The sequence below is a fragment of the Caenorhabditis briggsae genome, assembly GCF_000004555.2.
Source record: "Caenorhabditis briggsae complete genome, chrIII, whole genome shotgun sequence".
Lineage (NCBI taxonomy): Eukaryota > Metazoa > Nematoda > Chromadorea > Rhabditida > Rhabditidae > Caenorhabditis > Caenorhabditis briggsae.
Genome location: NC_013490.2, coordinates 935,754 through 958,770, shown reverse-complemented (window position 1 = coordinate 958,770; position 23,017 = coordinate 935,754). Strand labels below are relative to the sequence as shown.

At 36.2% G+C, this 23,017-nt stretch overlaps 6 protein-coding genes across 6 annotated transcripts; 4 read left to right on the top strand and 2 right to left on the bottom strand.

Annotated features, from left to right (window-relative positions):
* Window positions 1–59: 59 nt before the first annotated feature.
* Window positions 60–1,664, bottom strand: CBG15664 (the record flags this gene model as incomplete). The annotated part of the gene is made up of 6 exons (XM_002640743.2): window positions 60–185; window positions 698–918; window positions 1,264–1,336; window positions 1,386–1,437; window positions 1,488–1,559; window positions 1,606–1,664. 6 exons carry the CDS (start codon window positions 1,662–1,664, stop codon window positions 60–62), a joined length of 603 nt encoding a protein of 200 aa, XP_002640789.2.
* Window positions 1,665–2,222: 558 nt separating this feature from the next.
* CBG15663 lies at window positions 2,223–7,552 on the top strand (the record flags this gene model as incomplete). Its single annotated transcript, XM_002640742.1, has 8 exons — window positions 2,223–2,303; window positions 2,436–2,588; window positions 2,644–2,740; window positions 2,858–2,989; window positions 3,888–4,172; window positions 5,002–5,684; window positions 6,370–6,873; window positions 7,238–7,552. The coding sequence occupies 8 exons, from the start codon at window positions 2,223–2,225 to the stop codon at window positions 7,550–7,552; spliced, it is 2,250 nt and encodes a 749-aa protein (XP_002640788.1).
* A 2,410-nt stretch (window positions 7,553–9,962) lies between these two features.
* Cbr-phf-5 lies at window positions 9,963–11,070 on the top strand (the record flags this gene model as incomplete). The annotated part of the gene is made up of 2 exons (XM_002640741.1): window positions 9,963–10,127; window positions 10,903–11,070. 2 exons carry the CDS (start codon window positions 9,963–9,965, stop codon window positions 11,068–11,070), a joined length of 333 nt encoding a protein of 110 aa, XP_002640787.1.
* Window positions 11,071–11,455: 385 nt separating this feature from the next.
* On the bottom strand, window positions 11,456–15,979 carry CBG15661 (the record flags this gene model as incomplete). The annotated part of the gene is made up of 9 exons (XM_045243353.1): window positions 11,456–11,479; window positions 11,527–11,603; window positions 11,743–11,878; window positions 12,035–12,163; window positions 12,646–12,927; window positions 14,915–15,154; window positions 15,200–15,265; window positions 15,607–15,723; window positions 15,815–15,979. 9 exons carry the CDS (start codon window positions 15,977–15,979, stop codon window positions 11,456–11,458), a joined length of 1,236 nt encoding a protein of 411 aa, XP_045095762.1.
* A 562-nt stretch (window positions 15,980–16,541) lies between these two features.
* On the top strand, window positions 16,542–19,195 carry CBG15660 (the record flags this gene model as incomplete). The annotated part of the gene is made up of 7 exons (XM_045243352.1): window positions 16,542–16,622; window positions 16,679–16,801; window positions 16,846–16,981; window positions 17,044–17,139; window positions 17,486–17,692; window positions 18,422–18,576; window positions 19,094–19,195. The coding sequence occupies 7 exons, from the start codon at window positions 16,542–16,544 to the stop codon at window positions 19,193–19,195; spliced, it is 900 nt and encodes a 299-aa protein (XP_045095761.1).
* Window positions 19,196–19,424: 229 nt separating this feature from the next.
* On the top strand, window positions 19,425–22,900 carry Cbr-mrpl-30 (the record flags this gene model as incomplete). The annotated part of the gene is made up of 5 exons (XM_002640738.1): window positions 19,425–19,443; window positions 20,026–20,159; window positions 20,322–20,432; window positions 21,316–21,537; window positions 22,793–22,900. The coding sequence occupies 5 exons, from the start codon at window positions 19,425–19,427 to the stop codon at window positions 22,898–22,900; spliced, it is 594 nt and encodes a 197-aa protein (XP_002640784.1).
* Window positions 22,901–23,017: the final 117 nt, after the last annotated feature.

Below are 23,017 nucleotides of genomic sequence, written 5' to 3'. Positions count from 1 at the left end.
AATACCTGAAAAAAAATCGCATTAGACCGCGTTTTCTCAAAATTCTCATTGGAGCGCAGTTACTTACTCCGTGTCTCGCGGCACTTTTCGAATGCCTGACGATACGTCATTTTTTGTGTTTTCATCAAATAACCAACTGCAAACGAGGCGGATCGTGAAATTCCAGCATTGCAATGAATGAAACACTGAAAATTTTGAAATTTCGAGAAATGCAAACGCGCTCTATTGGATTTTTAGGATTTTCGCTTTTTTCGGTGGTTTTCGCAGGGATTTCAGAGAGGAAATGTGGTCTTAAGAGATTTAACACATTAAAAACCAGCTTAGATGCAAAATTCAAAGCTCGAAATGTTGAAAATGCGCTCTATTGGAGTTTTGGCTTTTCTCTGGCTTTTAAGAGATTTAATAGTTTTTTCCATATTCAATCTCTCAGAATTGTTGCTTTTAAACATATTCCTAGTGGAAAAAACAAGCTTTTTCGTAAAATTTTCAGCGCGAAATGATGAAAATGCGCTCTATCGGACTTTTCAGATTTTTCGCATTTTCATTTTCGACTAAAATTTGTATTTTTTAAAGCTTTTCACATGATTTTCGGTGTTTTTACATTGAAATAGTCTAGAAAAAACCGTAAAAATGCAAAATTTTCACATTTCCACACACTGCAATCGCGCTCTACCGGAATTTCTTTCAAAACGCTTACTTTTCCCCGTTTTTCTTGCACTTTTTTGATATAATCAAAAACTTCATCAAAATAATCGACAATTCTCGTCTCGGGCAAGTCCAAAATATCGATTTTCAGATATTGGAAATTTTCGGGGAAGTGATTCGGAATTCCGGTGCCCACATTAATGATATTCGTGATTTTTTGGTTGCGAAGAATCAGAATATCTGCTGCCACGTCTTGTGACCCGAATAGGACATCTGAAAACTAAATTTTTGAAAAATCGGGAAGGCAAATGCGCTCTATTGACAATTATGCGAAAACTGAGAATTTTAGACATTTTGCGGTGTAAAAATCGTGTTTTCAGGGACCTCTAGTTTAGAAAAATTGTTTAAAATTAAAATTTCAGCTGGTGGCCGAGTTTTTCAAATTTGTAGGCCACCAAAGCTGAATTTTGCAAAAACTCGGCCATGTTGGTATCTCTTTGGTTCTTGATGCTCTAAATTGTGTTTTTTTGTGTTTTTTGAATAAAATAATTCAAATTAATTTGTTAACCTCTCATGGCCTAGAAAATTCAAAAAACTCGGCCACCTTGTACTCCTCACCTTCTGTAGCGACCCCAACCACCAAATCTGGCTCTAAATCCACTATAAACCCTCTTCTTTGCAGATATTCGACCTGGAAATTTTTTAAAAATATTAACAACAATTTTTTAGACTTTTAGCACCTTTTTTCGCCGCCGATTCGACACATTTGGCTCGGATTCGAATGATTCTAAGCTGGAAAAAAAATTTTTTAGAATTTTTTTTCAAAAAATTTTAAATTCTACTCTTTAACTTCTTTATAGGTTCCATCGTCGGCTCGCTTCTCGATTTTGACCTCTCCAGACGGGAGAGTGGTGCTGAATTTTTTTTAAAATTTTGAATTTCCGATTTTTTCAGAATTACGTAATCTCCGTGGCTTTAAGCCGTCGTTTAATGCTGAGCAGCTCGTCGAGATTAGGCATAAGGAATATTGATCAAAGTGCTAATCCTTGCCCCATGGATTAAACTTTACACTAGGTCAGAAAGTGCGCTCGGTTGAGAAATCACCGATTTCGCAAGCTTTAGAAGCTTAATCTTGTTTATAATGCTTGTTTATTATGCTTAAGTCTAGTTTCCATTCATTTTTGTTCAAATTTGTATTCTAAAAATCTTTAAAATTAGTTTCTTTGTTTTTTTCCATCCAAAACTATTATTTTAAAAAAATTTCCCGCTTTAAAACTTATAATTTTAAGTTGGTTTTAGTATCAAAGTGTTTGTATTTTAGTCCTCTGCACAGTCTTTTATTTTATATTTCAAAATTCTCATTTCTTTGACTCCGAAAACTCAAAAAACCAATAATTCCCCTGAGCTGCCTCAGCAAACGCGCCCCACCGCACACAATTTTTCTCGCGAAATTTTTTTTTTTTGAATCGCCTCCTATTGGTTTTTCGCGCATTTTGACCCAGATTTCTCGGTTTTTTCGCGATTTTCTTCGATTTTTTTTGATAAAAATTAAATTTTAGACTGATTTCAGACGCAAAATGGTGCAAACCGACGAGCCAGAGGCTCGTACACCCCTACAGTTTGGCGAAAATTTGAGAATCACCGCCGCGGCGAATCAGGTGCGTTTTGAGGCCTGGAAATAGTCAAGAATGATGAGAAGAACACAGAAAAGCCTTGAAATTCATGAAAAATCAGAAATTTTTCGAAAAATTTGAATTTTATAAAATTTTCCCGAATTTTAAAATTTCCAGGGCGGCCGTCGTTACATGGAAGATCGATGTGTGATTCATACAGAACGAGACGATAAGGGAATCCTCCTATGGACATTTGTGGGCGTCTACGATGGTCATGGTGGAGAACACGCTTCGGAATACGTTAGGAAGCATCTTCTCATGAATATCACTGTAAGAAAGCGTTTAATTGGGTTAATTGGTCAATTAAAACCTTAATTGCTTCCAGAAAAATCAAAAATTCGCGTCGGACAACGATGAGGACATTCTGGAGGCTATCCGACAGGGATTCCTCTTCACTCATGAGCAAATGAGAGATGTTCATCGTAAGTGGACCTTAAAAGGCTATTTTTGACATCAAAAATTGATATTGTCGCGTTTTTTGACCCCAAAAATCGTATTTTTGCCCATTTTTTCCTATTGAACCCATATTTCTCTTCCAGTCCATTGGCCATACACGGCATCAGGCTTCCCATCTACCGCCGGAACTACTGTAAGCTGTGTGTTCATTAGGAACGGAAAGCTCTACACGGGACATGTTGGAGACTCGGCAATCTATCTGGGAACTGTGGAAAGTGAGTTTTTGGCTCATTTTATCTCTAAAACAGTAGATTTCGATCATTTTAAGCTCATTTCAGACTATTTTAGCTCTTTTTGAATCATCTTTGGGTCGATTTTGAAGATTTTTAGCTCAATTTCGAGCATTTTTGGCTTATTTTTACCTCTGAAAAGGTAATTTTTATCACTTTTAGCTCATTTTGCCCCTGAAAACCGTGTTAGGCTCATTCTCGACCATTTTTGTCTCATTTTGGACCATCTTTGGGTTGATTTTTTCTGTAAATGGCCTATTTTAAGCTATCTTGGACCGAATCTTACCGATTTTTGGCTCGTTTTCGACCAATTCAGCTCATTTTTGACTATCTTTTGAGCGATTTTGACCATTTTTGGCTCATTTTGGACCAATTTTACCCCGTGAAACCCCATTTTGGATCATTTTCGGCTCATTTTTTTTACAATTTTCAGCCCAAATTTGACTATTTTTGGAACAATTCTGTCTATTTTTGGACAAATTTTCATCATTTATCCCTCATTTCCGACCATTTTAAAATCATTTTCGACCATCTTTAGAACGATTTTGACTATTTTTGGCTCATTTTGGATCAATTTTACCCCGTGAAATGCCATTTTGTATCATTTTTGGCTCATTTGTACTCCTAAAACTCTCATTTTGGACCATTTTCGGCTCATTTTTTACAATTTTCAGCCAAAATTTGACTATTTTTGCAGCAATTTTGACCATTTTTGGATCGATTCTGACTATTTTTAGCTCATTTTAGCTCATTTTACTGCTCAAAATATCATTTTTGACTGATTTTGGCTCGTTTTCACCCCTAAAAAGACCATTTTTTACTCCTTTAAGCATATTTCTACCGTTGGCCTTGTCCCTTTAAAACCCTTTCAATGTTCTTCCAGATGGCGACGTCCGTTCCTGTCCCCTCACAATCGACCATAAGCCAGAATCGGCTCACGAACAGATGCGTATCGCAAAAGCAGGCGGAGAGACGGCGGTGAAAAGCGGTGTGACTCGTGTTGTATGGAAACGGCCCGCCCGTGTGAACATGTTCACACCAAAGGACCTGACTCGACCGATCATCATGGATAAGATACCATTCCTGTCGGTTGCCAGAAGTTTGGGCGATTTATGGTCGTATAATAAGGAGACGAACATGTTTGTGGTGTCACCGGAACCGGATTTGGGTAAGAAATGCGATCTGTGGGTGAAAATAGGCAAATTTAGAGCTGAAAATTGGCGAAAATCTAGCTGAAATTGGTCAAAATTGATCCTTTTTAACGGAATCCTGATCAAAAATATGCTTAAAATTGACAAAATTTAAGCCTAAATTGACCATTTTTCGACAAAATTCGACTTAAAAATATCAATTTTTGAGTAATTTTAGCTTAAAATTGTAGAGTTAGTGCGGGAAATACCGTTAAAACTCAAATTTGCAGATTTTCAGCAGAAAATGGGCTAAAATCTTGTGGAAATTGGTTAAAAATGGACTGTTTTGGACATAATTTATATCCAAAATCGCCTAACTTGATGGTCATATACTTTTCTGGCGACGTTTCGACCAAATTTAGCCTAGAATTACAGCTTTTTAAATACGAAATTGCTGAATATTTAAGTCTCTTTTGAGCTCTAAAAAATTCGACTTAAAATGAGCAATTTCTGACTAGTTTTTTGACGGATTTTCGTCTTAAAATTGAAATTTTCGACTAGATTTAGGTTAAAATTGACCCTTTATAATTGCAATTTTCCACTAATTATAGCTGAAAATTGACCAAATTTCAGCCTAAATTGCCCCTTTTTGACGATTATTCCTCTTTAAAATATTAATTTTCGAACATTTCTAGCCTAAAATTGACGGAATTTCAGCCTAAATGGTCCATTTTACGATTTTTCGACTCAAAAATAGAAATTTTCAAGTAATTTAAGCTGAAAATTGACCTTTTTTGACGAAAATTTGACTTAAAAGTAGCAATTTCGAATAATTTCAGCCTAAATCACCTATTTCTACATTTCCAGGTGTCCACCGCCTCACTGGCAACGACTTCTGCCTTGTCCTCGCCTCCGACGGCATGACAAACGTGCTCACCGGAGAACAAGCAGTGGAAATAGTGTTCAAAGAGGAGGAACTAGTCGAAATCCACGATGAAATCAATCGAAATCACTCGAGATGTGTTCTCCGTACAGCTCTTCACAAATGGAGATCGCTTCGTGCGGACAACGTTACCGTAGCCACCGTAATCTTCGACATCGACCCACTACAGTACTCCAAGGAGGAAGTGGTCATGAAAGTTGGCAGATACGTGAATGCGTCTCAAGTGCTCACAGATCGTCCCGATGCTCTTCTGAAGATCTCTAAGACTGACAGTGTATTGCTCACGACTACACGCACCCCGATTATCTACAACGGGACCAAAGACGCGAATTTCTGTAAGGTCAACTATCGAGGACCCGGATTCAGAAGTCACGATGAGGAGGTTCAGGAGGAGAGGACGTTCTTGATCAACAAATTTAACACTAAAGGAGCCAAAATTGGGATTTCTAATGGATCGGCGGACTCAAAGAGGGGACCATCGATGGCTGGAAGTTCGGCTGACTTGGATTATGATGATGAGGAGGATGATGAGGAGGGTGACGAGGAGGAGGATGAGCCATTCGATCCATCTGAAACGATTAGTATTGAATTGACGTCTTCGGAGGAGGTAGGGATTCTGGCCTTTGGGGATGAAAATCAGCTAGAAATCGCTAAAAATTGAGATTCTGGGGATAAAAATCGCTGAAAAATGAGATTTTGGGGATGAAACTGAGCTAAAATAGAGGTTTTGGAAACGAAAATGACCTGAAAATCGCTGAAAATGACCTAAAAATGGCAAAAAATTGAGGTTTTGAAGATGAAAATGACCTGAAAATGCCAAAAATTGAGATTTTGAAGATGAAAATGTGCTAAAATCGCTAAAATGAGATTTCAAAGACGCAAATGACCTGAAAATGTCAAAAATTGAGATTTCGGGGATAAAAGTCGCTAAAAATTGAGATTTTAAAGATAAAAATGAGCTAAAATGGCTAAAATTGAGATTTTAGGAACGAGAATGACCTGAAAATCGCTGAAAATGGCGCATTTTTGGACAAAAAAATTCTTGAAAATCACTGAGATTTTAGGGATGAAAGGGGATAAAAATCGCTGAAATTTAGCTGAAAATGACCATAAAAGCGCCTTTTTCTAGCTAAAAAATAGAACCTGAAGAACGGTATTTTTAATGCTAAATATCCAATTTTCTAGCTTCAAGAGCTTCAAAAACGGTCGTTTTGATGCTAAAAGTGTCATTTTCTAGCTCTAGAACCGTCAAAAAAGGAAATTTTTCCTACTAAAATTCGAATTTTTTCCAGAAAACCATCACTGTGGTCCCATCGGCCCAACGCCCACCACGTCCACATGCTCCACTTCCAGTCTTCATAGACGACTCCATCATAGAACCGGAAAACTCGGAAAATGGTGTTCAATCGACGTCATCCGGCGTGAAACGAGTCAAAGCAGAAGCTGTCCGACGTCTCCGTACTCCAAGAATCGAGGATTCTGAAGACGTGCTAACAGAGAAACGAGTGACCAGATCGGCGTCGCGTTCTGGAGCCGCCCCTGAAGTCGTCCAGAAGACACCATCACCAATCAAATCAGTGATTGGGATCAATATGAATCCATCGCCAGACGCACGTCTTCCAACCACACCACGACGATCGTCACGTCTTCTGAATGCGTGTGGAGGTATCATTACGCCAGGATCTCCGGGAGCCACGAAGCTGACGATGAGCAGGAAGAGAGCACGAACCGCAGAGATGCCAATGATGATGATGTCGACTGGGGTGACGCCAGTGGTGTCTGGATTGTCCTTGCAGGTGAGGGAATGGCTGGAAATAGCTGAAAATCGATGATTTAGACTTGAAAATATGGTATTTCGGGTTAAAAAAATATCTCATTTTGGGTTTAAAAGGCCATTTTAGGCTTAAAATAGACCAGTTAGGCTGGAAAATTGGGGGTTTTTTGGGTCCAAAAATGAAATATTCAGCATTTTCAAGCTCTGAAAAAGCTTTCGAAATTGATTATCGGGGCTTTTGGGTTCAAAAATTGGAATTTTTGAGCTATTTTCAACGATTTAGGGTCCTAAAAATCGGCATTAGACTCAAAAATAGATGATTTATAATGAAAAATAGGCTAGAAATCTGCCCAAAACAGCTAAAAGTCAACGATTTTCGTTTCCAGGAATCCCCCTACTCTCTGATCCCATCAATGGTCCAACCGAATCTCGCCGAACGTCTCCGTCAGATGCCCCTGACGTTCCCAGTGTTCCCACCGAACTCCCGTTCCGAACCATCCACTCCCAAGAAGCCATCAGTTAAACCATCGAAATGGTCACTATCCCAATTGGATGACAAGAAGAAAAAGAATGATGGCATCGTCAGGGTTTCAGAAGTCGCTGACGATGATGATGAGTTGGATGGAGACGTCATGAGAGAGCCGCCGTCGAAAATGCGACGATTCGTTGGCTATATGAAGAAGATGTTCTGGGGGAAATAATTGCCATTTTTTGGCCATTTTCTGCCATTTTTAAGCCGAAATTTGGCTATTTTTGGTGTATTTTCCATGAAAAACGGGTCAGAAATACCTGGAAAAACCCCGAAATCTGTGCTATTTTATACTCATATTTCTTCATTTTCTCTCTCCGGTATAATCGCATTTTGAATCTCTCTTAATTTGTTATACACACCTACTTAATTACCCTTCTTAATTGCCCCCCCCCCCCACGTCTCTCAATTACCCCATCTCAATTATCTCGGTCTCTTCAATTCACACACACACACACATCTCATCCTCGTTTTTCTCCTAATTTTTTTAGATTTTTTGAGATTAAAAATGGCATTTTCGGCATTTCGAAGCTCCAAAATAGCTTTAAAAAATGATTTTTGGGAAATTTTGAGTCGAAAAATGGCATTTTTAGTGTCCAAAAGTCCCTTTTTGAGTCCAAAAATGGCATTTTCAGCCGTTTTCAGCTCTAATATGACTTGAAAAATCGATTTTTGTTGCTTTTTGGGGTCCAAAAATAGTATTTTTAAAGGTCAAAATCCCAAATTATGATCTTAAAAATGAGATTTTCAGAATATTTTTGACCAAAAAAGCTATAAAATGGCTTGAAAACTCAATTTTTGATCTTTTTAGGATTAAAAAAGACATTTTTAAAGTCAAAATCTCTAATTTTGAGTCCAAAAGTGGAATTTTTAGCACTTTTGCACTCTAAAATGGCTGTCAAAATCGATTCTTGATGGCCAAAAGTGCATTATTGAGGGTCAAAAGTTCTTTTTTCAATGATTTAGGGCAATTTTAAGTCATTTTGAGCTCTAAAAATTTGATAAATCGATTTTCGATGAACTTTCGGGTGAAAAAATGAAATTTTAAAGCTATTTTTCAGCTCAAAAAAGGCTTTTTTTCGAAGATTTTAAGCCGAAAAATGCTATTTTTCAGCTATTTTCAACGATTTTCATGCTAATTTAAGCCCATTTTTTCCTCGTTTGTTTCTTACTCGAATTGAGATTGTTTTCTGTTTCTTTCTTCTTTTTTTCTAATTCCAAACTCACCACCCAAATCTATTTAAAAAAAATCTCCGTTTTTTATAAAATTCAATTTCCCGCCCAATCTAATTAAAATTTCAAATTTTCCGCCCTTTCACTGCCCTTTTTTAATTATTATTATCAATTATCAATTATCACCACTATCATTATCAAAAAGTGCTCAATTTTCGCCTCCTAATTGTTAAAATTATATTTGATTGTACCCCTTTCGATTTTTTGTTTTGTAAATGTTTTTAACTAGAAAATTCCATTAAAATACTGAATTTTCAGATTTTTGGTTGCGTTTTTTTGTGATTTTTGAGGGTTTTTGAGCCCATTTTTATCGATTTTTACCCATTTTTTTTCGGATTTTTTTGACGATTTTTGTTATTTTTTTAAGGTAAAACCCATAATTTTGGGTCGAAAAATGATGGCATTTTCAGCATTTTTCAGCTATAAAATACGATTTTTGAGAATTTTTGGGTCCAGAAATGGCATTTTTAGTGCCCAAAATCCCTTTTTTAGGATTCAAAATTGTCATTTTCCATCTATTTTCCATCGAAAAAGCTCCAAAATGACTTGAAAAATCCATTTTTGAAAATTTTCAGAGTCCAGAATTTGCATTTTAGTGCCGAAAAGACCTAATTTTGCCCCATTTTTACGGTTTTTCCTAATCTTTTTCAGATTTTCTATGGATTTTTAGCTTAGAATGCCTTTTTTTAGTCTGAAAAAGTCGATTTTTATAGTTTTAAAATCGATTTTGACTCAAAAATTCCAATTTTTCGGCATTTTTTGAATCGAAAAAAGTCAATTTTCAGCTATTAGATCCGTTTTTTTTTCTAGAATTTTTGGAAAAAAACTAATTTTTAATTTAAAAAAAACGAAAATTGAATTTTCAATTTTTTTTTTGGTGTTTTTACAACCCATTTTTATCGATTTTTCCACTTTTTTTTCAGATTTTTTATGGATTTTTAGTCTGAAAAGGGTGATTTTTATGATTTTTTCCATCAATTTTGACTCAAAAATTCCAATTTTTCAGCAATTCTTCAGAATTAAAAATCAGGTTTACCAGTGATTTTTCTGGATTTTCAGCTATGAGAATCTTTCTAAAAATCTATTTTAAACCAAAAAAAAGGAATTTTAAGTTGAAAATTGTGATTTTTTAGCGATTTTCAAGCATTTTTTCTAATTTTTCCAGGATTTTCAGCTTTGAAATTCTTTTTTGGGTTAAAAAAATCCATTTTTTAGTCTTTTTTTTCTTTTTCAAAGTTCGTGATTAGGATTTTGAGTATAAAATAGGTCATTTTTATGATTTTTTGAGTCAATTTTGACTTTAAAATTCCAAATTTTCCTCATTTTTTGAATTTTCAGCAGCAGCAGCCATGGCCAAACATCATCCAGATTTGATTTTCTGTCGTAAACAGCCGGGCGTCGCCATTGGTCGTCTGTGTGAGAAGTGCGACGGGCGATGTGTGATTTGCGATTCGCACGTTCGTCCGGCGACACTCGTTCGCATTTGTGATGAGTGCAATTATGGATCCTACCAGGTAGGCGAACTGAATTTGGCTGAAAATGGACATTTTTGGCTAAAAGCAGAAATTTTTATGATGAAAATGACCCTGAAATTCGCATTTTCGGTCAAAAAATGACTGGAAAATTGCTGAAAATTGAGATTTTCGCGATAAAAATGAGCTAAAAATCCTATGAAATTCGACCCGGATCAGTAATTGTCATCTAAGTCTTCAAACCTCGATTTTTTGCGATTTTCATGACGCTAAAACGATTTCTCATGAAATTTCCTTCAAACTGATACCCATATCGCCTAGTTTCGGACGATTCTGAATCCTGACGTCTTCTGGATTCAGAATCCAATATTTTCCGAAACTAGGCGATATGGGTATCAATTCGAAGGAAATTTAATAGAAAATCGTTCTAACGATGCGAATTTCCGAGAAAGTCAGTTTTTGAAGACTTCTGGATCTTAGAAGACGTCAAAACTTGAACGTTTGATTTTCCTAATTTTTATAAAATTTCAAAAAAATTTCACGACGTTAGCACTATTCCCCATGAAATTTCCTTCGAACTGATACTCATATCGCCTAGTTTCGGACGATTCTGAATCCTGACGTCTTCTGGATTCAGAATCCAAAATTTCCCAAAACTAGGCGATATGGGTATCAATTTGAAGGAAATTCCATGGGAAATAGTTCTAACGTCGCGAAAATTGCGAGAATTCTAGTTCTGAAGATTCAAATACCTGGTTTTTAGAGCCAATTTGAAGTTTCCTCTCTAAATTCAAGCCTAAAATTGTCCATTTTCCAGGGTCGCTGTGTGATCTGTGGTGGTGCTGGCGTGTCGGACGCCTACTATTGCAAGGAATGCACAATTCTGGAGAAGGATCGTGACGGATGTCCGAAGATTGTGAATCTGGGAAGTGCCAAGACGGACTTGTTCTACGAGCGGAAGAAATTTGGACCCAAGAAAGCATAGCATTAGTTTCATTCATTGGAGAGATAAATATCGATTTTTCTGTTGATTTTTTGACCTGAAAAATGCATTTTCTTAAAATCTAAATTTTGTGATTTTTTGGGTTAAAGATCGTTATTTTGATCTGAAATTCCCGAATTCCCTCCTCATTTTTCCCTTTTTTTCCTCAAAATTCCTTCTAATTTATTGATTTTTCTGTTGTCGTCTTTTTTTTAAATTTCGAAAACTCCTTCTCCTTCCCTTCCCTCGCTCCCTCCTACTGATCTGAAATTCTCAATTTTTTGAAAAATTAAAATTTTTTTAAAATCTTGAATTTTCAATTTTTATTCACAAATTCACAAAAAAAAATCGAAAAAAAATTGAGAAGAGTTTCCGAAGGGTCTGGTTTCTAGTCGCAATGATGGTGATGGTGCTGGAAATTTGAATTTTTTAAAAATTTAAAAAAAAAATAAAAATTACCCCAAAGAAGCCGTGGTGATGGTGATGGTGTCCGCTCTCGTAGTAGATCACCTCTGGAGCGTAACCGTAGCCCATGGCTGAAAATTTTAGAATTTTAAGATTTTTGGAATTTTTTAAAAATCTTAAAATTTGAAAAAATTAGGCTGAAAATTGGAAAATTCTGAAATTTTAATTTTTTTTTAAATTTTATTTATTTATATTTTTTCTTAAACTCACGATATTGCTGATAAACTGGATACGGTTGAATCATGGGCGTGGCTTGTGGATACATATACGTCTGAGGGACAGGGGCGGGGTACTGTACTTGTGGCTGTTGCACTACTTGTGGATACGGTACTTGTGCTACTGACGACTGGAAAATTTCTGGGCTAATTACCCTTTAATGAATGCCTAATTAGGCAATTGAAGAGTTTGGAAAAAAAACATTTTGAAATTTTTTTTTTTTTTTTAGGATCTAAATTTTTTTTCGACCCTAAAATTTTTTTTCTCAACCTAGATTTTTTTGTACCTGCTGCATATTTGGCACATATGGATTATAGCCAGGGGGTAATTGTTGCTGATTTTGGTAATATGGCCTAGGCTGAGCAATTGGAGGAGGCTGAGCAATCGGTGTGGAGGCGGCAGTTTGGGGGAAGGTCTGAAAAAATGGGGGCAATTAAGACTCTAATTAGAGCCAATTAATTACCACGGAGTACGGTAGCGATGGTGTTGGCGCCGGGGTGTAGGTGGCGGGGATCGTAGAGGTGGCGGAAATCTGAAAATGTTGTATTTTGGGATTTTTGACCATAACTTGGGTACAATTCAATATTTCGAAATTTGGTTTACAATACTGAAATTGGCTTGTCTAGAGCTTTAAAATGAGTATAATCATGACCCACTTTCACAGAATTCGGTTTTTGCGGACCCCTATGCGCCTTTAAAGTCAAATTTTAAAGTGGGCGGAGCCTAGTCGTGTTTATACTCATTTTGAAGCTCTTAACAAGAAGAGTTCAAAATTGCAAACAAAATTCCAAAAAATTGAAGTCCAAGAAGTTACAAATCGATTTTGCGAATTTTCAAAAAAAAAAATTTTTTTTGGAAAATTTTTGTTATTCTAAAAACTTTCAAAAGTGTTCTAACCGGTGTAGCAGCATAATGACCAGCCACAGGTTGCACTGGCGGAGCCGTAACCACTGGAGCCCTCTGAGTGGGCGGAGCCTGAGCGATGGGCGGAGCCGATGGAGCTGAAGTTTGAGGAGGAGGAGGTAAATGACCAACAGTGTTCTGTTGTGATGGATAGGTTCCATTATCGATAAGACCTGGGAGAGGATACGGGTGGGCGGAGAATCCTTGAGAATTTCCAGTGTAGAAGAAGGAGGAGGAGGTGGTGGAGGTGCCAGGGGCGGCGGTGGTGGCGGCTGTCTGAAAGTTTAAAGGCGCATAACTTTTTTGCAAATCGAAATTTTTGAAAAATTCAAATTAGAAGAAAATGTACTCAAAAAGAGCTTTAATATGATATATAATATGTCTAGTTTAAAGAATTAGATGTTAAAGAAAATTAAGATTGCAAAACACATAGGTGACTTTTCTAGAGTTTGTTGCTTCAAATGCTCATAACTTCCTTCAAACTTAACATTTCAAATTAATTTTTACATGATATTGTAGCCATTAAAAAGGGCTTCAAAATGATATAAAAATAATATATTAAATATTTTTCGCTCCTGGTCTAGAAGTCATAAGCCAAAGAGCCGTTCTGAGAGTCCTCACTCTTCGGCAGCTCGTTTCAGGTTGGGTTTTTTAAAGGCGCATAACTTTTTTGAAAATCAAAAATTTTGAAAAGTTTAAAATGGTAAATGTATAACTCAAAAAGAGCTTCAAAATGATATTTAACATGTCTAGTTTTAAGTTTTGGAAAATGGAGAAAATCAAGGTTGAGCCTCAGAAAAAGCACTGATCTCAGAGTCGTGGTGTCAAGTATGTCCACTTTTATCTCGGTTCCTGTAAAAGATAGCAAAAAGTGATCAACTGATAAAATCTGGAGCATGATATCAGTAACATTTTATCAGTTAACAAATTTTGAATATCTCTAATAGTAACCGAAATAATTCAAGTCAAATGGGGCTTCTCTTTTTTCAAGAAGATTTCGTGGTCAAAAATTTTGAATTACAATAAAGCTACGTGAAATGGTCTAGAAGCCCAGGAAAAGTGCTATATAAGAAAAGGGGAGTGGAGGGAAGAATCAGTTCTTCTCTTCTCGGGGCTCAAGGGAGGGGAGGTAGCTCCGGTTGGAGCCACTGGGTCTTGGGGGCTCGGGCCCTTGCGTCCTTGGGTCTTTGGGTCCTGGGACCTGGTTTCATGACCTAGAAATTGAAATCTAGGCCATGACCTAAATTGGCATAAATAGACCTAGATTTCCATTTTTAGGTCATGACCTAGATTTCAATTTCTAGATTTTAATTTCTAGGTCATGATCCTGAGACCCAAGACCCAGTGGCTCCAAACCCTCCCCTCCCTTGAGCCCCGAGAAGAGAAGAACTGATTCTACCCTCCACTTCCCTTTTCTTATATAGCCCTTTTCCTGGGCTTCTAGACCATTTCACGTAGCTTTATTGTAATTCAAAATTTTTGACCACGAAATCTTCTTGAAAAAAGAGAAGCCCCCTTTGACCCGAATTATTTCGGTTACTATTAGAGATATTCAAAATTTGTTAACTGATAAAATGTTACTGATATCATGCTCCAGATTTTATCAGTTGATCACTTTTTGCTATCTTTTACAGGAACCGAGATAGAAGCGGTCAAAGTTGAACCATGACAGAGTTGAACTGGTCACCCTGTAGTTTGGAGCATAAGACTTGTTTCGAGAGCCCTAGGTTGGACCCAAAAATAATAAATTTTTATAAGTTTTTTAATCATCTTGTAGCTCTTGAAAAACTCTACAAAATAATGTAAAAATAACTAGTTTCAAGCTATTCTATTTATATCTCTAGGGGTTTTAGAAGAGAGAGGCATGGCAATTAGGGTGCCCTGTGGTAGCCCCAGGAATTTAAATTTTAGCTGAATTTTATATTATTTTGGAGCTCTTTTCAAGAGCCATCAGAATATGTAACATTTCCTCATATTTTGTCTACGAATTTTTGAAAAAAAAGGACTAAATGAACCAATGGCCTCCTGGGTGTCAAAATGACTGACTAAGGCTTCTGTTCGGGACCCAAAATTTGCCAATATTTTGAAAGTTTGTTTCATTTTGTAGCTCTTTTTAAAAGCTACAAAATCCAGTAAGAATAAAAAGGCACTCTTAAGTTTGAAACAAGTTATGAGCATTACAACTTGAACAACCTCCAAATTGTCGCTTCCCCTGTTCAACTTTAATTAATTTTAACAAAAGTTACAAGCAAAATAAACTAACCATAGGTAGTGTGCCTGCGGGAGCAGTTGGTTGGAGCACACTTGCCGGCGGTGGTGGTAGATCATTTGTGTATTTTTGCTGCTCAAGGGGAATTTTTTGGAGATTATTTGAATTACTTAAATTCAAATTCGCCATTAGCTCCACTGGCGGAGACGTTGCTTGCTCGTAAGTAGGGAGGGTGGCCGCTGCTGGTGGAGTGATTATGACCTCTTCAGTTATCAGTGGACCTGTGAGAAGCACCTAAAAGGGATTTTATTGATTTATTGATTTTCAGAAGTTTCAAACCGTTTTCACCAGCGACGGATCTACACGATGAACAAAGTCGGCCACTTTGGCGTCGTTGAAGAAGATCTGACATTTTAAAAAAGCTATAACTTAGAAGGGAATGTTGATTTTTAAAAAATTCAATAGAGAAAATTGTAGATCTTGAAAAGGGCTACAAAATGATATAAAACTCAGAATACCAGGTTGATTTTGAGGCAAGTTATGAGCATTTTAGACGACTACTACCCAAAACGTTGCTTATCTGTCGCTTATCAGGTTCAACCTTAATTTTCTCCATTTTCCAATTTTTCAAGCTAAACTAATTATATATCATTTTGAAGCTCTTTTTAAGCTCCACAATATCCAGTTTAAATTTTTCAAAAATGTCGATTGTAAAAAAAGTTATGCGCCTTTAAAAACTCCCTAACCTGAAACGAGTGCTGTAGAGTGACTATTCTCAGCACGGCCCGTTGGTTTAAAGGGCATAAAACCGGAATTTCAATTGCAGTTGATGTTTTTTGGGATACGGTACAATCGATTTTCAGCTGAAAATTCATATTTTTTGAGAAAATTTGAAAAAATTTTCAAAAAAATTTTTTTTCTGAAATGTTTTCAACTTAAGCATTAAAAAATCACTTTTGAAGGTTGTCCGAGTAATAGCTCTATTCTGAGTGCCATATCATTATTATTGGTGCTTAAAACCAGAAAAATCGATTTCTTCAGATCGTCATACGGTTTTCCAGCAATTTCGATGTTCGTCCCCACCGGACAGCCAGTATTGATTTCTCGTTTGAACGGCATTGTCTGAAAATGTGCTCTATTGCGAATTTGCTCTTTTTTAGCGAGGATTTTGAATTTTTTCGACCAGCAATCGCGCTCCAACGAACTTTTCGCGTTTTGCTCGTTTATTGTATATTTTTCAGCTCAAAGATATCCACTTACCGGTAGAAAAAAGCTTTGTTTGTTTGACAACATCTTTGAAAGAAAATTCTAGAAAAAAATTTCACAAGAAGTGCAAAAAACTGGGAAAAACGGGCGGTATGTGTTTGTGTTATCAGTTTCCTTTGCCTATTTCAATACGTATTTTTATCGCTGATCAAATAAAAATGCGTCATGCTTCTTTTCCCTTTTTTCCCCGAGTTTCTATTGACCTATATGCTCTTTTTTGAGCAAATATTAGCAAATAATGCGAAAATCCTTTTTGAATTCCCGCGGCAATTCCCTGCGCGTCAAGTTAGGTGTATGTGCGGACTTTGCACTAGACCTCACGGCATGGATTTTTCTATGAATTCTTTAGATTTCTAATGCAATTTTTGGGTGTTTTTGATGAAAAAAAGCCGAATTTTTTTCAGTTTTTCAGATAATGGAGGTCCCATTAAACCTAAAAAATACTGAAAATGCTCGCCGAGCAGCGCCCAACATGAAATGTTTGGCAGATTTTGTAGTAAGTCATTTTTTCCAAAAAAAAATATTTTTTAAACAACTTTTTGAATTTTCCAGGTCGAAAAAGAAATTGGAGAGGGCTCATTTAGTACTGTCTATCACGCCCGGGAGAAAGAAGGCGAAAAACGGGAGATCGCACTGAAAGTTTGTCTGAAAAAGCTAATTTTAAAGAATAAAATGGTATTTTTGACCTAAAAAAAGGATTTTAAAGCCTATTTTTTCAGGTAACATATATTCATCGCGAGAAAGAGGCGCTGGCGTTGCTCAGCCGAGAGGAAAACGCTCATCCGGGTGTTGTCACCCTGTTTGCCACGTTTCAAGACGCTGAGAGCCTCTATTTTGTGCTTTCCTATGCGAAATGTAAGAATTTTTGGCTTAAAACAACCTAAAAATCATGAAAAATCATGTTTTTCTCATTTCAGACGGCGATTTGGTGAGTTTAATCCAAAAACAACCGGATGCCAAGCTCAAAGTTGATGACGCCCGGTATTATGCAGCGAATTTGTTGTCTGCGTTGGGTAAGTGTTAAAAACATGGTTTTTGGCTGGAAAAACCTTCTTAAATCGATTTTTCGAGACCAGAAACCCTTAAAAATGCTATTTTTGAGTCTAGAAACCTCCAAAAGCTCCAGAAACGCTCTGATAACGAATTTTCAGCTTTTGAGCGGTTTTCGGCCCAAATTATACGATTTTTAGCTTAAAAAGCCTCGAAAAATCGATTTTTCGTGTCCAGAAACTTCTAGAAATGGGATTTTCTATTCCTAAAAGCTCTTAAATTGGACTTTCAGCGTTTTCAGCTCAAATTTGCCTGAAAATTCCGATTTTTGGCTCAAAAAACCCCTATTTTTTAATCGATTTCTTCCAGAACACATCCACAAACTGGGAATCATTCATCGAGATGTAAAAGCCGACAATTTGTTGGTGAAACACGATGGACGCATACTTCTAACCGATTTTGGATCGTCGAAATTCCTAAAAGACTACGAGAAAGACACGAATTCCAACGAATCATCGGTACCATCGAGGAGGCGGAGCTTCGTTGGCACGGCGTTTTTTGTGACGCCAGAGGTGTGTTTTTTCCGGAAAATTTGAGAAAAATTCGTTGATTTTAAGAAGAAATCTGAATTTTTGGGGAATAAAACGCGATTTTTAGCTAATTTCACGACGTCAGAATGATTTCCCTTGAAATTCCCGAAATTTTGATACCCATATTGCCCTAGTTTTGAAGATTCTGAAATTCTGGAGACTCTGACGTCTTCTGGATTTTCAGAATCTCGAATTTCATGGAAGTAGGGCAATATGGATATCAAATTGACGGAAATTTCAAGGGGATTCCTCTAACGGCATGGAAAATTCTAAAAATAGCAGATTCAGAATCTAGAAAACGTCAAGATTCGGAATCTCGATTTTTTCTAAAAAATTTCGATTTTTCTAGAATTTTCTGAAATTTTTCTCAACGTTTGAAGGATTTCTCTTGAAATTATCGTCATTTTGATACCCATACTGTCCTAGTTCGGAGAATTTTGAAATTCTGAACCCTCGACGTCTTCCGAATTTTCAAAATCTCGAATTTCATGAAAGTATGGCAATATGGGTATCAAAATGACGGAAATAACTTGTTAAATACTTCCAACGATGTCGAAAATCCTTAAAATAAAGTTTTCAGAATCTAGAAGACGTCTAGAAGAATTTCAAAATTTTCCAAAAAAAAAATTTTTTTGAAAAATTGCCCAATTTTCAATTTTTCAGCTGCTCACTGGCTCGGATATGTCACCGGCAAGCGATTTATGGTCATTTTCAGTGACCCTATACTTCTTTTTAACTGGAAACTATCCATTCGACGATCTATCCGAGTATCTGGTTTTCAAGCGGATTCAAGACGTTCTTTATCGATTTTCAGACGATTTTCCAGATGAAAATGCCAGGGATTTTATTGAGAAAGTGCTTGTTAAAGAGGTAAGAACGACCTGAAAAATGACCCAAAAATCGCTGAAAACTTGCTGAAAAATCCCCCATAAAGTCATTTTTAGAATTTTTCATGCTGTTAGAAAGAATCCTCTTGAAATTCCCGACACCCATATTCCCCTAGTTTAGACATTTTTGAAATTCAGAATTTTTGACGTCTTCTAGATTCTGAAAACGTAATTTTTGGAAATTTTCATGTCGCTAGAAGTAATCCTCTTGAAATTCCAAAAATTTTGATACCCATATTGCCCTACTTTTATGAAATTCGAGATTCTGAAAATTCAGAAGACGTCGGGGATTCAGAATTTCAAAATTCTTCGAACTAGGACAATATGGGTATCAAAATGACAGGAATTTCAAGGGAAATCCTGTTAACGACATGAAAAATTCTGAAAATGAGGTTTTCAGAATTCAGGAGACGTCAGAAATTTAAGTTTTCAGACCGAATTTTAAGCCATTTTTCATGAATTTCGGGTCATTTTTCGTCTGAAAATGCTCAAATTTTCAGCAAAAAGAGCGTTTGACAAGTGACCAGATGAAGCGACATCAATTCTTTGAATCCATGGATTTCGAGAATTTACAAGAAATCGAACCGCCCAGGATTTATTGATTTTTTGGCTAAAATTGTAATTTTTGTATTTTTTTTCTTTATTTTTTCTGCAAAACTTGACTTCCAGAGCTTTAAAGAATTTCTTAAATTATTGAAAAAAAAACATTTTTTTTTAAATTTTATTATTTTTTTTCTGAAATTTCCAGTGATTTTTCTGGTTTTTTACTTCCTTTTTCCCGAATTTTAGGGCGAAAAAACACGAAAAATCGATATTTTCAGACGCGAAAAGATGGCCAAAGTGATTAGAAGTGAGTTTGAAAATTTTGAATTTTTTGGAAAACTGCGATATTTCGAATTTTGGACTCGGAAAAATTCATTTTTAGAATTTTTCATGACGTTAGAAGGATTTATTTTGAAATTTCCAAAATTTTGATACCCATATTGTCCTAGTTTTAAAAATTCCGAGATTCTGGAGACTCTGACGTCTTCTGGAATTTCAGAATCTCAAAAATGTCTAAACTAGGGCAAAATGGGTATCAAATAAATGGAAATTTTAAGGGGATTATTTCTAACGATGTAAAAAATTCGGAAAATGACAAACTCAGAATCTAGAAGACGTCACAATTCTGAATTTCAAAAATGCCTAAACTAGGGCAAATATGGGTTTCAAAATGTTGGAAATTCCAAGGGGAATACTTCTAACGACAGGAAAAATTCCAAAAATGACAAATCTAGAATTTAGAAGATGTCAGAAAATTCTGAATCTCGAATTTCATAAAACTAGGGCAATATGGGTATCAAAATGACGGAAATCACCTGTAGAATCCTTTTAACGACATGGAAAATCTCAAAAATCGCTGGAAATTTCAAAAAATGCTTAAAATCTCCAGATCGCTGGGTTTATCGTCCCGACAACAAGTGGACGCGCTATTTGCCACGTAGAAACGACGCCGTCAAAGAATTCGACTACGAGCGAAGCGGAGCATCGTTGCGCCATTATACAGAGGAGATTCCAGAGGAACAGGTACGAAAAATTCTGGAAAAAATCTAGAAATTTTTGGCTGAAAATTGAAAATTTCAAAAAAAATTTGTTTTCAAAATTTTCACATTTTTTTCCATTGTTTAACTAAAATAGCTCGAAAAACAAGATTTTCAGCACAGCAAACATGTAAAAATCGATTTTCAGCGTCCTAAACGCGCGTCAAAACTGTGGATGGCATGGCTCTACCGGGATTTGGCTGGTGAGCCGAAATGGACCAAGAAACACGTGGAGAACTTGTTTGGAGCGGATTTTAAGGTGAAAATCTGGATTCTAGACGAAATTCTGGCCTAGAAAACCGGAAAAATAGGGAAAAATAAGTCATTTTAAGGGGTTTTAGTCTTGCTGGCCTAGAAAATGCGAAAAGTTCGGCCATGTTGGATTTTAGTGGTTTTACAGTCATTTTTAAATTCTACACGAAAATCTGGCCTAGAAATGTTGAAAATTTGAAAGAATTGGGGAATTTAGGCCTTGCTGACCTAGAAATTGTAAAAGTTAGGCCACTATCAAATTTAGCGATTTTTAAAATAAATTATGAGTTTTTAAGAGTATTTTTTGCTGGAAAACACGAATTTCGAGCTGTAAATGACATTTAAAAAACCAAAATTCGAGGACTGGTGGCCTAGAAAATCCCAAAAATGGAAAAGTTCGGCCATTATTGATTTTTCTCCGTTTTGGAGCCAAATTTTGTGTCTCCAGGGGTATTTTAGGCCTAAAATTGGAATCTGGACAAAAATTTGAGTGTAGACATGTCGAAATTTTCGAAAAATCAGGCCATTTTGGGCTTTTTAGAGTTGCTGGCCTAGAAAATGCAAAAATTAGGCCATATTGGAAATTAGTCGTTTTGAAGCTAATTTTTCTGTTTTTAGGGGTAGTTTTTGCTGAATAACACGAATTTTGAGCTGAAAACCATCTAGGAACTACGAAAATTTGATAAAAAGAAGGAATTTAAATCTTGCTGGCCTAGAAAATGAAAAAGTTAGGCCACATTTGAATTCAGCTGTATTGGAGCCAAATTTTGTGTTTTAGGGCTATTTTGGGCATAAAAAATGGATATAAGCATGGAAAATCTTCAAAAATGAGACATTTAGAGTTTTCCAGACTTAATTACCCCCTAATTACCCTCCTAATTATCTTATAGGTCGGTCGAATGGAAGTGTTCCGTAACACGGAGCTAATGAACGAGGAACTCTGGAAAGTGAAGCATTTGATTGAACTACGCCCGATTGAATTCAAAAATGGCATCGAGCCAACCGATGAGGACGTCTTCTCGACGTCTCTCTCACCAAATGGACAGTGTGAAGTGATTCAGGGTGGACACGTGGCTTCTGAAGGCGATTTGAAGTTGGCTGACGGGAAACAGGTGATTTTTGGGGGAAATTTGAGAAAAATCGAACCATTTTGAGCGATTTTAGGCCTATTTTAAGCCAAATTCGACTTTTTGAAAAATTTGAAATATGAATTTCAGACTTTCTTGTTGATTTTCAGACATTCGAACCAGTCTAAACGTGTTTTTCATGGAATTTCCGAAATTTCGATACCCATATTGCCCTCGAAACTTGGAATTTGAGATTCTGAAATTTCAGATGACGTCAAAATTCAGAATTCCGAATTTTTAGAAAGTAGGGCAATGTGGGTATCGAATGAAAGGAAATTCGATGGGAAACACGATTTTTGAGTTTCCGTACCTCAAAATTGGGATTTTCTAGAAAAAAGTTAAAATTTCAGAAAAAAAATTTCTGACATTTCAGATTTTCTGAAAATTCTTATAATCGCCGAATTCTTAGAATTTTCATCATATTAGCTGGATTCTCCGTAAAATTCCTGACATTTTGATACACATATTGCCCTAGAAACTTGAAATCCGGGATTCTGAATCTCTGACGTCTTCTGAAATTTCAGAATCTCGAAAATGACAGAACTAAGGCAATATGGGTGTCAAATTGAAATACATTCTATGCGAAAAGCGATTTCTCAAATTTCAGAACCTGAAAATTGGGATTTTCTGGGAATTTTCAGCAAAAAAATGTTTTTCTGAAAATTCAGAATTTCAAAAAAATTCCTAAAATCACTGAGTTTTCATATTTTTACTGTCTAAGCTGAATTTCTCATGAAATTTCCGACCTTCTGATACCCATATTGCCCTAGAAACTTGAAATTCTGAATTCTGAATTCCTGACGGCTTCTGAAAATTCAGAATCTCAAAATGCTCGGAACAAGGGCAATAAGGGTATCAAATTGAAGGAAATTCAACAGGAAACACGATTTCCCAAGTTCCAGAACCTGAAAATTGGGATTTTCTGGGAATTTTCAGCAAAAAAATGTTTTTCTGAAAATTCAGAATTTCAAAAAAATTCCTAAAATCACTGAGTTTTCATATTTTTACTGTCTAAGCTGAATTTCTCATGAAATTTCCGACCTTCTCATACCCATATTGCCCTAGAAACTTGAAATTCTGCATTCTGAATTCCTGACGGCTTCTGAAAATTCAGAATCTCAAAATGCTCGGAACTAGGGCAATAAGGGTTTCAAATTGAAGGAAATTCAACAGGAAACACGATTTCCCAAGTTCCATTGGGATTTTCTGGAAATTTTCAGCAAAAATGTTTTGTTTTCAGTGGACCCGAAAGGAGCTGGGACGGGACCTCAACAAAAAGTATCATCTCTACCAGAGTGTCTTCGAGCAGAACGTCCACACACCCAACAATATCACTGTGCTCAAGTAATTTGGCTGAAAATTTCATTTTTAGGCTTGTTTAGACCCCTTTCTTGTTGTTCTTAACATTTATTATGCTCCCCATCACCATCATTATTATCATAAAAATTGGAATTTTTGAGAAAAA